The 15,686-nt window shown below is 48.7% G+C and overlaps 4 protein-coding genes across 5 annotated transcripts; 3 read left to right on the top strand and 1 right to left on the bottom strand.

The window, feature by feature from the left end:
• Positions 1–516: 516 nt before the first annotated feature.
• LOC141022893 (uncharacterized) lies at positions 517–7,998 on the bottom strand. Its single transcript, XM_073499175.1, has 2 exons — positions 7,146–7,998; positions 517–623 (listed from the first exon to the last, which is right to left on the bottom strand). Exons 1-2 carry the CDS (start codon positions 7,996–7,998, stop codon positions 517–519), a joined length of 960 nt encoding a protein of 319 aa, XP_073355276.1.
• Positions 7,999–9,139: 1,141 nt separating this feature from the next.
• LOC109786126 (small heat shock protein, chloroplastic) lies at positions 9,140–10,262 on the top strand. Its single transcript, XM_020344699.4, has 2 exons — positions 9,140–9,483; positions 9,598–10,262. Exons 1-2 carry the CDS (start codon positions 9,264–9,266, stop codon positions 10,119–10,121), a joined length of 744 nt encoding a protein of 247 aa, XP_020200288.1. The 5' UTR covers positions 9,140–9,263; the 3' UTR covers positions 10,122–10,262.
• A 2,594-nt stretch (positions 10,263–12,856) lies between these two features.
• LOC109786093 (ethylene-responsive transcription factor ERF112-like) lies at positions 12,857–13,147 on the top strand. The gene has a single exon (XM_020344672.1). The coding sequence runs from the start codon at positions 12,857–12,859 to the stop codon at positions 13,145–13,147; it is 291 nt and encodes a 96-aa protein (XP_020200261.1).
• Positions 13,148–13,756: 609 nt separating this feature from the next.
• On the top strand, positions 13,757–15,321 carry LOC109786071 (tricin synthase 1). Of its 2 annotated transcripts, XM_020344651.3 has the most exons (5): positions 13,757–13,932; positions 14,057–14,136; positions 14,271–14,415; positions 14,510–14,644; positions 14,744–15,321. In XM_020344651.3, the coding sequence occupies exons 1-5, from the start codon at positions 13,858–13,860 to the stop codon at positions 15,035–15,037; spliced, it is 729 nt and encodes a 242-aa protein (XP_020200240.1). In that variant the 5' UTR covers positions 13,757–13,857; the 3' UTR covers positions 15,038–15,321. The 2 variants fall into 2 exon arrangements, with proteins under 2 accessions (XP_020200240.1, XP_020200238.1); XM_020344649.3 differs by having other exon boundaries at positions 14,510–15,321.
• Positions 15,322–15,686: the final 365 nt, after the last annotated feature.

Here is a 15,686-nt window from a genome sequence, read left to right as displayed (position 1 = left end):
GCAGCCCCCTCGGGCTCCGATGACGTCGGCACGACGAGAAAACGAGCCAGATCCGGGTGAACACACTCCGCCTCCGAGCGCGCGCGGTTCAGCCTATGGAGCGCGTGCGTGACCTCCCTCTTCACGCGGTAGAGCCAACCCGGGTACCAGGCGTCGCGGTCCTCCTCCCAGCGCAGCGAGAAGGAGTGCATGACATGCCCAGGAGGCTCGGTGCGCAGGAGGAGGTCGATCCCGCGGCCGACGTTGACCAGAAGACCACAGCTGGGGCGCAGGGCGGCGCCCGGGCCCGGATCAGCGGCGGCGGCAGCGAGGGGCTCCTCGCGGCGAAGGTCGGCGACCCGGCCGCGGTCGAGGTCGAGGGCGACGTAGATGTCGCGGCGGAGGAGACACATGACCGTCGCGTAGGAGGCCCAATTGGGCTATGACGGCGAGGCGGTTCGCCTCCGCGGCGGCAATGTCGAGCTGCTGCGCCGCCTGCTCCAGCGTCTGGCGAGCCACCGCGGCGTCGGCGATGATCTAGGAGAGGATGGGGAGGAACTCGTACCAGGTGTGGTCGTCGCCGATCGCCGCCTCCATGGCCGCCTCCTTCGCCTCTCTCGCTCTCTCTCTCGCCGCCTCCATGGCTGGATCAGTGTAAGAACAAAGCAGATGATGTGGAGCAACCGAAGCCTTTTGTTTTGAACCAAGGCGCGGTTGGGGGAGGGCAGCGTGGGCGCCCAAAAGTATCTTTTACCGCAGTAGATAATCCTCTTTTGCTCGCGATGGGTGGTGGGTCCCGGTCTGTCAGCAAAGAAGTAATTATTTCTTTCTTAGTTTTTCTTAACGTACACGCGCACTCATACTTACAGACATATATTCATCACTATAATGCGTGCTCACACATCTTGTCCCTATGAGCAGGATTGGATCCCCCAGCGGGCCACCCCGGGCCCCCTCAGTATACTATAGCAATTGCTATAGTATTGTGCTACAGTGTACAAAGGAGTTAGGCCGCCTGCCCTGCCCCCTGACCCGTGGGGTTTCGCCATGCAAAAAGTAATGCCGGCGGTCCCAAGTGCCCCCCGATGGGCTGGGTGTGGCGTGAGGTCGCCGGGGCTATTTTTGCTCAAATCCGGCGAAAAATAAGAACTTGGGGGCATGAGTGGGACGTTTTTGGCCCGCCGGCGCCCAAAAAGTGGCTTGGCCTAGGGCCTAGATCTGCCACTGCCTTTGAGACCTTCAAGAAAACCGAGACGGCATATTCGTAGTTGATGGAACGTCTCTTCTCAGTAAACACACATGGTTTGTAGGCCTGAAATAAATTCAGAAAAATACGAGCATCAGTGTCAAGTCTAGTATTTGAACCCTCGTAGGCTAGGGAAACCGATGTCCTTCTAACCATTCAACTACAAGTTGGTTTGCTATTTCCCTTTTTAGTTGAAGAGAGAAGTTTGGACTTTGGACATGTTAATGTTATAGCATCTACAACAAATCCCATATATTACTCACATACATCCGCGCGGAAGACCCGGTAAGTGATCGGTCAAGAAATCATGATCCAGCCGCACCGCCCAAATTGTCCATATACGTTCGGGCTGACCGACACCTCTCATACCTAGCCCATATCTGGGGCGGATATGGGGAGGCCCAAACACGCCTAGCCACGTCTGTCACGCAGGCCCACGCTCGCCTAGCCCGACACCACAAGTATCTCCATCCTATCTACATTCAGACGAAACCCTAGCCACTTGCCACTCCAATCCACTTACAGTCTCTGCCGCTCCGTCCTCCCCCAGCTCCTCGCCAGCGATCTCCAGCCTCCTCTCACATGCCGGGCAGCAGATTCGACTCCGACAAGTCTAAATTTGCCGACTGGGAGATCGTCCCATGCAGAGACGAGCTGGAGCTGTCGTCTGCCTGGCTAGCCGACGCTCCCAGGAGGAATCATCCCAAATACACGATGACGTATGCTTTCGTCTGGGCAATCAAGGCCACTCCGACGGGGAGCCACTAGTGGGCCTTGTCCTTCGGCTGCGTTTAGTAAGTTCTTCTCTTCTTTGCGCCCACAGTTTTGGTTATAGGAATAGGGTTTCAAAGTATATATTGGGGGAAATAAAGGGAAATTTATGGATTAAGTTTAGGGTTTGGATTACAGTTGGGTTTTAAAAATTAAGAGTCCACAAAGCACTTCCATGCTCTGCCTAATTGGGTATGTAGGTTATGTGAAAAATATATTGTTTTAAACTACTTATACTAAAAAAGAATGCAGAGAAAATAATACGAGAACAATATGTGAGTTTTTCTCATGGGAAACACAATGATCGTGATTGGAAAACAAAGATGACATGCTAGAACGTGCGAGATGATACGTCTCCAACGTATCTATAATTTTTTATTGTTCCATGTTATTATATTATCTGTTTTGGATGTTTAATGGGCTTTATTATGCACTTTTATATTATTTTTGGGACTAACCTACTAACCGGAGGCCGAGTGCAAATTGCTGTTTTTTTGCCTATTTCAGTGTTTCACAGAAAAGGAATATCAAACGGAATTCAAACGGAATGAAACCTTCGCGAGGATCGTTTTTGGAACAAACGCAATCCAGGAGACTTGGAGTGGACGTCAAGGAAGCAACGAAGCGGCCACGAGGTAGGAGGGCGCGCCCAGGGGGTAGGCACGCCCCCACCCTCGTGGGCCCCTCGTGGCTCCACCGACCGACTTCCTTTGCCTATATATACTCGTATACCCTGAAAACATCCAGGAGCACCACGAAACACTTTTTTCACCGCCGCAACCTTCTGTACCTGTGAGATCCCATCTTTGGGCCTTTTCCGGCGCTCCACCGGAGGGGGAATCAATCACGGAGGGCTTCTACATCAACACCGTAGCTTCTCCGATGATGTGTGAGTAGTTAACCACGGACCTTCGGGTCCATAGTTATTAGCTAGATGACTTCTTCTCTCTCTTTGGATCTCAATACAAAGTTCTCCTTGATTCTCTTGGAGATCTATTCGATGTAATACTTTTTGCGGTGTGTTTGTCGAGATCCGATGAATTGTGGGTTTATGATCAAGATTATCTATGAACAATATTTGGTTCTTCTCTGAATTCTTATATGTATGATTTGATATCTTTGCAAGTCTCTTCGAATTATCAGTTTGGTTTGGCCTACTAGATTGAACTTTCTTGCAGTGAGAGAAGTGCTTAGCTTTGGGTTCAATCTTGCGGTGTCCTTTCCAAGTGACAGCAGGGGCAGCAAGGCACGTATTGTATTGTTGCCATCGAGGATAAAAAGATGGGGTTTATATCATATTGCTTGAGTTTATCCCTCTACATCATGTCATCTTGCTTAATGTGTTACTTTGTTCTTATGAACTTAATACTCTAGATACATGCTAGATAGCGGTCAATGTGTGGAGTAATAGTAGTGGATGCAGAATCGTTTCGGTCTACCTGTCACGGACGTGATGCCTATATACATGATCATGCCTAGATATTCTCATAACTATGCACTTTTTTATCAATTGCTCGACAGTAATTTGTTCACCCACCGTAGAATTTGCTATCTTGAGAGAAGCCACTAGTGAAACCTATGGCCCCCGGGTCTATTTTCCATCCTGTTAATCTCCCGCCAACGTGCTATTTCTGTCGCCGTTTATTTTGCAATCTTTATTTTTCAATCTATACAACAAAAATATTTATCTTATTATCTTTATCAGATCTCACTTTTGCAAGTGGCCGTGAAGGGATTGACAACCCCTTTATCACGTTGGTTGCAAGGTTCTTAATTGTTTGTGCAGGTACTAAAGATTTGCGTGTAGTCTCCTACTGGATTGATATCTTTGTTCTCAAAAACTGAGGGAAATACTTACGCTACTTTGCTGCATCACTCTTTCCTCTTCAAGGGAAAACCAACGCATGCTCAAGAGGTAGCACGAGACAACACGATACATGTGTTTAGGTGCTGGTCCAGAACCGATGGATTGAGTTTTTTTTTCCGAAAAGCATCACATCTATTACAAGCATTCACTGAAGCCACATAGCATCTCAAACATAATAAAAATTACATCAACATTCTGACACCACTGAATGACCACTACTGTCACCAGAACAAGCCGTTGGCGTGCCTTTGTCGCCGTTCCCCTACCGAAACCGGTTTGACCTTGTCAAATGACAGCCGAGAAGTCTTCGTGCACATGCCTTAAGGACCAGCACTCTGGACCCGCAGTCATCGCCGTTGCACCCAGGCATAGATCTGAAGTACCTGACAACAAATCTCGCCACATGAAGAGAAACCCTAACCTCATCGGCATGCTCTAAGAAGACGACATAAATCTACACTAGAGCTCTGCTGACTACGTCTAGACAGACGAACTCAAGGAGTATCAGAGCCAGAAGACAAACTTGAAGAAAAAACGCTGCTATCCGCCTGAATGCCGAACTAAAAACCCTAACGTAAACTACCAACAGGAGCGGAGGCACCGGGATTTCCTTCCCCGTCACCAGCCGCCGGAACGTCATGTAGAGGGGAGGTGAATCCATAGGTGCACCTATGACGTCTGGAGGGAAGAACTTGCCCTAGCCGTATAGGGTTAGAGAACAAAAATGATATATTACCACTAAATTGAGGTCCTAATACAGCATCATCATCGGCTATACTTGGCGCGATAAGGTATTTCAAATATGTTCTCAGATCCGACAAGATCACACTGTAGATTGTACCATATTTAACAAAAATATTACATTTTTTAGACAAAACCAAAAATATTACATGACTTCAAACGAGGGTATGTAGTGTTAGTTCGTCGTTGCGTTCGCTCGTTTGTTACATCGCAAAATTTACTCTACATGATTTCCAAGAAACTTCCACCGCACAATAAAAAATGTTCAAGGAATATAAAATTAGTTTGTGCAATTTTTTTAAAGAAATCTTTAGATCATTTAAAAATGTTCACACGTTTGAAAATATGTTTCATGATATTTCTTGAAATGTTCATGAAAATTTTCAAATTTGTTCGCGCAATTTTTCAAAAACAAATAACAACATTAAAAAATATGAAATTTTTAAAAATGTTCCCCTTTTGTAAAAATTATTTTACATGGTTTTTTTGAAATTCCACCACGCACTAAAAACTGTTCATGAAATATAAAATTTGTTTACCCAAATAAAAAATCAAGTAATTAAAAAACCCATATCATTTAAATGTGTACACGTTTGTAAATATGTTTCATGATATTTCTTGAAAGTGTCCGTGAACATTTAAATATTTGTTCGCATAATTTGTAAAAAGATGTTCATACCATTCAAAAAAATGTGACTTTGAAAGCATGTTCGCGTGTTTAAAAATATGCTCACACAAATTTTTTTATAAACATTATAATATATAAAAGATGTCCCTATCATTAAGAAAATGTTCAACCTGTGTATAAAACGTTAAATGTGTATACAAAAAGTAATCAACTAGTATATAGAACTGTAAAACCTGTATACAAAAAATGTTGTGGGTGTATTAAAAATTGGCATGTATTTGAAAATAGAAAAGAAAAAAGAAAAAAAGAAAAAAGAAAAAAGACAGAAAGAAGAAATGGGACGGATGAAGAGAAACACAGAAGAAAAGACACACGGTATCCTTTACAAAACCGGACGGAAGATGCCTAAACCAACCCCAAATGTAGCTTAAAAGGTTCCTAAAACCGTTGCCACACAGGTTGTTGGGCTGGTTCATGCTGTTCGGTGCAGTAGTGGGTGATTGCTATTATCTTCCGAAATCACTAATTAAGAGGCATCTTTGCTGATTCAAAAAAAAAAAGAGGCATCTTTGCTAAAAATAATAATTAAGAGCCATCTCTTTTGAAGGTCACTGTCGACAAGTGGCACAGTGTATGTCCGTCACACTACATCTGCGTCACTTGTCGCAACCTGAATGTTTTTCTTTCTTTTTATATATTTATTTTTTTCAAAATGGTTTATATCTTGGACCGCGCGTCCAAATAAAGAACCATTTACATCGTTGGATTTCTTGAGTCGAGATCTTTAATACTAGATCCATTGGTAATAGGTTTCGATGAACTTTCTTTCATAAAAAACCCAAAAGACCAGGAATGAAAAACAAGTCTGAAAAAATGAAACAAAAAACCCAAAGATAAAAACACGAAAAAGACCGCAAAAAATTACCCGAAAGCACAATTCTGACAGGATTGCTTCTCCTTTTTTTCTGGGAAGCACAACTATATTTTTCCTTTTCGAGAAGCACAATCGTGCTTCTTGTGGAAGCACAATCGTGCTTCTACTTATTTCGGGAAGCACAACTATATTTTTCTCTTTCGTAAAGCATAGGTTGTGGTTTTAATAGAAGCACATGCTATTCCCTTTTGAACAGTGTCTATTTTTATGAAGCACAACTGTGTTTTTGTCCTCTTTTCCGAAAGCGCATATGTGGTTCACGAAAGAAAAAAAAACACCACTTCCAAAAAATATACACCCTCTGTAAAGAAATATGAATGCCTTTAGATAACTATGTTAGTGCGCTAAACGCTTTTATATTTCTTTATGGAGGGAGCATATTTCTTAAAAAATTCTGCCAAAGTCTAGAAAGACAAAAAAACCCAAAAACACGTGCAAAAAAAAGCTGAATCCCATTGGTGGTGCGCCCAACGCGTGACAAGTGACGACGGATGGGCACATCATGCGGTGCCCCCGCATGTCTGGTGCCATTGTTTGCCTTGTATTCGGCTGCCGTTTTGGTTGCATTTTGAAATCTAGCAATTCTTTTAGGGGATCCAAGTTTGTTCATTCATAAGCCACAGAAAGTGGAATACATCTCGGATCATGGGGTTGCCCAAGCCACACGTGACGCCCCTGACCTAAAAAACGAGCAAACTTGGCTATGCTATGAGCATCGCTATTCGAGTCTCGACTTTGAAAAACGAAATTACAAGTAAACATGGTAGCTCTATGAAGTATCTCTGAAACAATGTTTCCATATTTTCCACGATTGAATTGTGGATATCCATGACCACCTGCTTCGCATCAGATGCCAAAATAAAATTTTGAACAAGCAGGTCTTCAGCCAACGCTATTCCCTCCCTACATGCAATAGCTTCCAACGTCGCCGGGTCTTGGAGTCCCCGTACGACTAGAGCCGAGCTACCCATATAGTTGCCTTGGTCATCTCGACAAACTGCAGCTGTGACACCTTCCCTGGCTGAAACCCTGGCGTCAACATGGATTTTGGCGTATCTTGTTGGTGGTGCCTTCTGTCTTCTATTGCCCCTGGACTCTGCTGCAACGCCTGTACTCGGTGACGACCTCGGTTCCCTCAGGATCTCTAGATCTCTAATATATCTATCAATAAACATATGTGTTGCTTGAGGGCTTTGAAATATTCCTTCATGAATAGCTTTCCTCCTAGAGGACCAAATTGCCCAGAGTGTAACAGCCACCTTAATGAATTGCATGTGAGGTAAAGCATCCATCAGTGCAACGAGCCAGTGACGAGCATCTGGTTCCGTTGTTGCAATGAGGTGCTGAGCGATGTCATCATCCACCAGCGCCCACGTACACCGAGCAACAGTACACTCCAGCAATGAGTGTCTCCAAGAATCTGTTCCTCCACATAATCCGCATGCATCCAAATTTGTCATATGGCGGTGAGCTCTAACATCTTCTGTTGGAACTGAGTGCTTGGACAACCTCCACAAAAACATCCGGATCTTGCCCGATACTTGTGTTTTCCACAACATCTTCCAAGGTTTCTCTTCGGTGTTTATACTTGAGGATCCGGCCGATTCCTCCAGCCACGCGTCCATTCTCAATTTCGTTGCCACAAGCATTTTATAGGCTGATTTTACTGTGAATACTCCGCTCCTCTCAAAATGCCAGCCCCAATAGTCCTCCACATTCCTTGTGCACAAAGGTATGCCCATGATGGCCGGAATATCCATCGGCATGAACACCTCATGCAGCCTCTGAAAATTCCACGTTGCCGAGGTAGCATCTATTAGTTCAGACACCATCACCGGGGGGTTTGGAACCCTACTACCATAAGATCTCAGCATCTCGTCCCGAGGTATCCAGTTATCGACCCATATATTAGTTGTTGTTCCATTACCAATTCGCCTGAGCAAGCCCTGTTACAAAACATCTCTTCCTTCAATGATGGCTCTCCATATCTGGCTAGGGTGGTTGCCGAGGGTAGCCTGCAAAACTGATGAGTTTGGATGATAAACACTCCTTACCACACGGGCGCTCAATGACTCTGGATCTTGCAACATGCGCCATGCTTGCCTCGCTAACATAGCCAAATTGAACAGTTCGAAATCTTTGAAGCCCAAGCCGCCCATGCCTTTTGGTTTTGTCATTTCCTTCCACGAGACCCAATGTGGTTTACAATGACCATCTTTACTGCCCCACCAAATTTCTGAATTAACATATTGAGATGCTCGCAAAGCCCTATAGACAATTTAAAACAAGACATAGAGAAAACTGGTACTGCCTGAGCTACTGCTTTGACCAGAACTTCCTTCCCAGCAGATGACATTGTTTTCTCTATCCAACCCTGTATCTTGTTCCACAATTTGTCCTTCAAGTATTTAAAGGCCCCGTTCTTTGATGTCCCAATATCAGATGGCATGTCCAAGTATTTCTCTGAAACTCCTAGTTTTCTGGTTAGCAGCCTCATGGCTGACTGCCCAGTGAACACATTTGTTTAAATAAAGCTTAGAAGTTTTATGCAAAAGAAAAGTATTTCTCGTCGAGGGTTTCACTTGGCACGTTAAGGATTCCTTTAATTTCATGTCTTACCGACTCTGGAACTCCCTTACTAAAAAAGATTGAAGACTTATCATAATTGATGCGCTGACCAGTTGCATTACAATATATATCCAACAGCTGGTGCACCTCCTTGAAATCTAGCAAATGGGATCCGAAATGTTTGATAGGCTGTACGTGTTGTTTTCCCCGGATCTCTCGAAGCCCATGGGCCTACGCAATACAAATCCACCAATGCAATATCCGTTGTCCAGCGTACGCGTCCTGAAAGTTCTGGAACTTGTTCTGAAAGCCAAAAACAAAAACCTAAAGATGGAAAAAGATAGTTCTGGAACCCCAAAACATTCTCTAGAAACCACTCCATCCTTCCCATGATCCTTCTGTCTCCGCCATATCTCTGCTCCCCCTGTATATAAAACGCACAGGGCACCATTGCGTTCTACAGTCGCGCTCATTTCTCATCAAACAACTAATCAATCCAAGTCCAAGGCAAATCAAATCTCCGGCGAGAATGCTGCAGGCGGTGGTCTCCAACCCGCAACCCGTCGCCGCGTCCCTGGGGGCTCCTTGCCGCCCCGGGCGAGGCTCGGTGAGGGTCCGGTCCACCAGGAACGGATCCGCCGATAACCTTGACCATCTGCGGAGGCCCCCGACGGCGACGGCTAGACAGCCGCGGCAGGGGAACGGGAGTCCTGCTCCGAGGAGGAGGGTCATCCAGACCACGCCATTCGGTAAGAGCTCCCGGAGTGCCACGCCATGCATTTCTTGATGATTTTTCGGCGACAGTCTGGAGTCTGGACGAATGGCTTAATCATGTTCTTGGTAATTGAATTCTTGGATGGCAGGGCTATGGGACAGCTTCCCGGACGCGCGAACCCTGGACCAGATGATGCGCACCATGGAGCGCATCATGGACGAAGCCGATGACGACGACGGCCGTCGCCCTTTCGTGGTGCCGGCCGCGCCCACGGCACGGCGCGCGGACGACACGGCCGCTGGCTACCGACGGGGGCGGACGCCGTGGGAGATCAAGGAGCGGGCGGGGGACTACCTGGTGCGGTTCGACATGCCGGGCATGACGAGGGAGGACGTGCGCGTGAGCGTGCAGGACCGGACGCTGGTGGTGGTCGCCGAGAAGGCGGCGAAGCAAGGTGAGGCGGACGGAGAGAAGGATAAGGATAACGAGGAGGAGGAGGAAGAGGAGGCGTGGCCGGCGGCGAGCTACGGGCGGTACAGGACGCGGGTGGAGCTGCCGGAGAACGTGGAGGTGGAGAGGATCGCGGCGGAGGCGAGGGACGGCGTGCTCTACCTCAACATCCCCAAGGTGTCGCCGTCCGGGGGCAAAGTCTTGAGCATCCAGGTGCAGTGATGGATATGGATAAGGCTAGCCGGTAGCTCAGAATGTATTTTGAGTTTTGGACTCGAGCCAGTGAAGAACGGACTGACATTACTTCCGTTCAGATTGTCGAGTCTCCACAATTTATATACCGGCAAAATGATTAGTTGGATATCTTTCCCTGTCGTTGGTCCGCATCCTCTCCCACATAATCCCTCCTGCACGTACCAAGAAGAACATACGCAAAGACAACAAAACCGTGAATTCCATTGGATGTGTTTTTTTAGAGATGCATCCTCGTTGCAACATATTTTTAACGTTGTTGCATACTGAGGTGGATTGAAAAGGCGGCGGCTGCAAATCAACCGGATGATTTCACGATCGCAGCAACGCCACGCAGAGCACGGCGAAGCTCCATTGCAGCTTTCATGGTGCATCATGCAGCGCTACAAATGCTGCAAGCCTGCAATCTCACATGGTGCAGTGTGCAGCATCGACGACTTCCGGCGAAACTTCATTTGCAGCATGTGGGTTAGAAATATTGGGCCGTAGAAATTTTAAAATTCTCTACACCACGGCGTCAGGATTCTCTACACCATACTTACACCATACTTTGTGAGGCGTGAGGGGCGCCAAGGTTCTCTACACCATACTTAATGTGGTGTGAAGGAGAGCCTGGCTCGGACCGGGGAAGCGTGCGCGTGAATGCCCCTGACTATCGACACCCTCACATGTCTTTCCGTTGAAAACTCTAAAGTCAATTTCGGCCCATCGATACACATCTATCCGGATTCATCGAGATACACTTTCAGATACACTTGATAGAGCCACTGTCAAAACCCTAGCAACTCGGTCTCATCGAGATGACACTCAGTCTCATCAAAGTGTGCTTGCCAACCTTCTCTAACCTATTGATTTCATCTCGGAACTTCCGAATGGTTTTGACCGGTGTCACTGAAGTGTGAAAAGTGCTTAGGTCATCACCTATCGGTCCCTCTGGATGTTTCACCTGATATGATCGAAAAGTGTAAAGTTCGAACATTTTACACTAGTCGGTCTTACCTGATTTCACCCCGGTCCCAAAGAGTTGTGCATAAATGTGTGAAAAGGTTAGATTTTTGATGCTGTCTATATATATCCCACCTATTCCACCAACTCCCAGAGAGAGCAATCAGGATGAAACTACCACTTTTCATATCCATTTTTTGAGAGAGAACCATCTATACCTATGTTGAAATCAAGGGGATTCTGCTCCAACCTTTGATTCTTGGTTTCTAGCCCCTCAAATTGCTTTCCACTTCAATCCTTCTACTACCGTGTCAAATATGTGAGAGAGTGATTGTGTGTTGAGGAGACTATCTTTTGAAGCACAATAGCAAGGAGTTCATCATCAACAACAACATATATTATCTTTTGAAGAGTGGTGTCTTCTAAATTGGTTAGGTGTTATTTGGGAGCTTTCAAATCTTGTGGAGTTGAACCAAGGAGTTTATAAGCGCAAGAAGATCACCGACTTCATCAAGATTTACCCCGAGTAAGGCTAGTCCTTCGTGGATGAAAGTCATGACGGCATAGGATGGCTGCTTCTTCGTGGACCATTTATGGTTGGATCCCTCCATGGACTCGCGCAACCATTACTCTTTGTGGATTGAAATCTCCATCTACGTGGACGTATGATAACACCACCTATCGGAACCACGCCACATCGTGTCTTCATTGCGTTTGATTTTCTCCGATCCACCCTTTATGTTCATATGCAAAGTCTTACTTTCCGTTGCCTACTATCTAGACTTGCATGTGTAGGGTGTTGCTTGAGTTGTGACTTGTGAGAATTGGTAAAACTCATCAAGAACTAAAATTATAAAAAGTTGTGTTTTTTATTTTGTCATGTAATCTAATCATCCTCTCTAGATCGACTTGCGATCCTACAACAAGCCTGACATGAAATGGGGAAAATATGAATCTAGATAGATAGAAGATGAACCTTGATTCACAAAAAATGTGCTTAGGGTTCAAACCCTATACTAATCCCCCAAAAAACTATCACTGCCTACCAAAAAATAAGCCCCACTCCTACACACTACCGAATCTAGGAACACAAAATTACCATCCCATGAAACTCTGTGTTCGATTAAGGCAAAAAACACTGGATCAAAATCAACCCCCTATTAGAAAAATCCTACCATCCCACTGAATCTCTAGAGAGGGTGATTTTGGTCTGACGTCATGCCAGCGGGCGGCGGGTGAGCAATGCTACATCAACAGAACATAACAGGTGTGTTTTTGAGTTAGCAAACTACGATTGGACCAAAGGGGAGAGAGGGGCCTCACCCTCCTGAAAATCGAGGGGGGGAGCAAGTCTAATTTGTTGGAAGAGTCCGTTGAAATCCCGTAACAAACCCGTCGATGTAGCATTTTCGGTATCACCTGCCTGTTTACGGACCCTGATAGCATCGCTTGCCTCCTGGCCTGGGATAAGAGCATCTCCAACAGTGGCTGCAAAAAAGGGCGCGCGCGGTAAAATGCGATTTTAGCGCACGCGGGGCGGTTTCGCGCGCTTCAGCGGCGGCGGGAAAAGATTGCGCGCGCGAAAAAGCGGCCGGGCACGTGTTAGTTTTGGCGCGCAGCGTCAGGCGCGCCTATAAAATGCAGCGCTCGCCACGCGCCCTCCCATCGCTCTCCACCTCGCTACGCGCCCTCTGCCGCTCTCTCCCCGCTCCCTCCGCCGCTTTCTCGCCTCGCCGCCGACGCACCACCACCGCGCCACCATGCCGCCGCGCCGCCAGGGAGTTTCGGGCTACCGCGGCGTCCGCGCGCGCCCCTCCAGCACCTTCTCCGCCGAGATTCGGTCCGGCAACGTGCGCCTCGGCCTCGGCACCTTCGACACCGCCCACGAGGCCACCCTCGCGTACGCGGCGGCGTGGCGCCTCCGACGGTCCCGTAGGTACATGAACTTCCCGGAGGTGCCGACGCGGGAGCTGGCACCTCCCCCGCGGCTTATCACCGACGAGGATCGTCGCGAGAACCGGAGGCGGGAGCGTCGTCTCAGCCTCGCCTAGATGAACAAGGAACCCATGGCGCTGTGGCGCCAACGCTTCCCGCAGGACGTCATCAACGAGCAACAGTTCTTCGCGCAAAAGGAGGGTGGAGGGGGGGAGAGGAGGGCAGAGCGAGCCGTCTATCGCGAGGACCGGCGTACGCGGAAGGCGGCCGCTCAATTCAACATCGAGCTAGGAGCAGCGTCGTCCTGGGACTCCGAAGACGATCGGTACCTTGAGGCCTTTCATTCAGACATCGGAGGAGGACATCACTGAGGCGGAGTTCGAGGCGGAGGAGGACGACGAGGTGTAATTTTTTTATTTGTCGTTTTGTCTATCGTAGGGGAAGGCTATGAACTATCTATGCACTATCTATGTATCATTTTTTATCTATTCTTTTTAATCTTTCTATGTACTATCTATCTATTGTTTTTATCTATGGCTTTATCTATCTATGCCTATAGAGTCGAAGCCAAATGTGTATCGAGTCGTAGTAGAAAAGGGAACAAATATAGCGCGTCTGCTGGAGTGGCTCGCGTATCTATATTTTACGGCGGCTGCTGGAGCCAGCGCTCCGCGGCACGCAAAAACTCATGATTCCGGAAACGCTTTTATAGCGCACCGCGCATTTGGAGATGCTCTAACTGACAAGTCTAGACTTTTCTGCGAAGAAGCAAGAAGCCTATTTTCAGGAACGCTGCCGGCCGGCCGGCAAAACCAACCGTCCGAGAATGGCCGCCCCCGCCGCCGCCGCCGGAAGCAGCCTCTACAGCAAGACCCTCCTCAAGAGTGAGCAGCTCTACCAGGTAAATCAAATCCTCCCTCTTGATTCCATCCAGATCAAATCACCACGCGCCCGCAACTTCCTCGATCCATTTCCTCACAGCCGTCACATGACCACCGATTCCCCCAACGTCTTCTCTGCCGCAGTACATACTGGAGTCCACGGTGTTCCCGCGCGAGCCCGACTGCCTCCGGGAGCTGCGCGTCGCCACCGCGACCCACCCCATGTAAGGATCCCGTCCGACTCCTAGGATTCCGATCTCCGGCGGCGGTTTCTATGTCGTCGTTGCTCGAGTAGTTCTTGTACGGTTGGTGTTTGACGTTTTGCCCGTACGGGCGTCGTGAGACGCGCCACGTGCAGGGCCCGCATGGCGGCGTCGCCGGACCAGGTGCAGCTGTTCGGCCTGCTGATCGAGATGCTCGGCGCCAGGAACGCCATCGAGGTCGGCGTGTTCACCGGGTACTCGCTGCTCGCCACCGCGCTCGCCCTCCCCGACGACGGCAAGGTCAGAGCTCCGCCGTTCGCTGGCTTCCTCCTGGTGTGTGCGCGCACGGCCAGACCATTGTCTTTGACCTGTGTTACTATGTCGTTGATGACAGGTCGTGGCCATTGACCTTAGCCGCGAGAGCTACGACGAGATAGGGGCGCCGGTGGTGGAGAAGGCCGGGATGGCGCACAAGGTCGACTTCCGCGTCGGGCTCGCGCTGCCGGTGCTGGATCAGCTGGTCGCCGAGGTACGTGCGCCGCGCGTCCCCCTGCCTCCGTCCGTGCTCGCGCCCCTGTGTTGCATGCAGCAGCGAGATGACCGTGAGTTCATGGCATGGCCGTTGCAGGATGGCAACCTGGGCAAGTTTGACTTCGCGTTCGTGGACGCGGACAAGGCCAACTTCCACCACTACCACGAGCGGCTGCTGCGGCTGGTCAGGGTCGGGGGCCTCATCGCCTACGACAACACGCTGTGGGGCGGCTCCGTGGCCGCGCCGGACGACGAGGCGCTGTCGGAGCGCGACCGGGAGCTCGCAGGGATCGCCAGGGCGTTTAACGCGGCGCTCACCGCCGACCGCCGCGTGCAGGTGTGCCAGCTCGCCATCTCCGACGGGATCATGCTGTGCCGCCGCGTCGCGTGATCGATCGGCACGTGTGTGGTCGATGTTGATGTTGGTGCTCCGTTGGAGTCGATCGGCACGTACTGGATTGGTCTGAATAAGAATAAGCACTGTTGCAATAGTGCTGAGCATGAGCTGTGGATAACGGGTTAGGGTGGAATAAATTGCAAAAAACCATCATAATTGGGGATCCTAATTTAAAAAACCATCATCTTTCGTTTTCTTTTTCTTCAAAAACCCGTCGCAATTGTGCTGACAGTTTTCAGAAAACACCGATTGATCAATTAGAGTGGTTTCAGTGAAAACCTAACGCCTGGAGCACGTGTAAGTGATGACGTGGCAAGAAAAGTCAACAACGCTTGCATAGACTGTTAAGTTGATATAGGCCCACTTGTCAGCATCTCGCGCCTCTCTTCATCCCTTCTCTGACATTCCGTCGAACAACTGACGAGCTCGCCGAAGATCTCGTTGCCGGCACCTTCGCTCACCCATGGCCGCTACTGTGATGGATGATGTAGACCGGCGACGTTGTGGAGGAGCTCCACACCGGAGTCGGTAGCGCCGAGGTCCTGGTTCCAACTCGGACGAGAAGTAGCACAGGTGCCCATCCTGTCGCGAGGTGCTCCTCGCCGCCTTCCACCCTGCCGCCTCCGTCGACACTCAATGGTTG

The sequence above is a fragment of the Aegilops tauschii genome, chromosome 5, assembly GCF_002575655.3.
Source record: "Aegilops tauschii subsp. strangulata cultivar AL8/78 chromosome 5, Aet v6.0, whole genome shotgun sequence".
NCBI classification, from domain to species: Eukaryota; Viridiplantae; Streptophyta; class Magnoliopsida; order Poales; family Poaceae; genus Aegilops; species Aegilops tauschii.
The sequence above is the reverse complement of the archived record's forward strand: the minus strand, read 5'-3'. Positions and strand labels throughout refer to the sequence as shown.

Coding starts and splice junctions, on each gene's coding strand:
- LOC141022893 (XM_073499175.1), bottom strand. CDS start 7,998: ATGGTGTCTGAACTAATAGATGCTACCTCGGCAACGTGGAATTTTCAG. Junction 624..7,145: donor AGTTTGTCGAGATGACCAAG/GCAACTATATGG, acceptor ACACTGATCCAG/CCATGGAGGCGGCGAGAGAG.
- LOC109786126 (XM_020344699.4), top strand. CDS start 9,264: ATGCTGCAGGCGGTGGTCTCCAACCCGCAACCCGTCGCCGCGTCCCTG. Junction 9,484..9,597: donor CATCCAGACCACGCCATTCG/GTAAGAGCTCCC, acceptor CTTGGATGGCAG/GGCTATGGGACAGCTTCCCG.
- LOC109786093 (XM_020344672.1), top strand. CDS start 12,857: ATGCCGCCGCGCCGCCAGGGAGTTTCGGGCTACCGCGGCGTCCGCGCG.
- LOC109786071 (XM_020344649.3), top strand. CDS start 13,858: ATGGCCGCCCCCGCCGCCGCCGCCGGAAGCAGCCTCTACAGCAAGACC. Junction 14,137..14,270: donor GCCACCGCGACCCACCCCAT/GTAAGGATCCCG, acceptor CGCCACGTGCAG/GGCCCGCATGGCGGCGTCGC. Junction 14,416..14,509: donor CCCTCCCCGACGACGGCAAG/GTCAGAGCTCCG, acceptor CGTTGATGACAG/GTCGTGGCCATTGACCTTAG.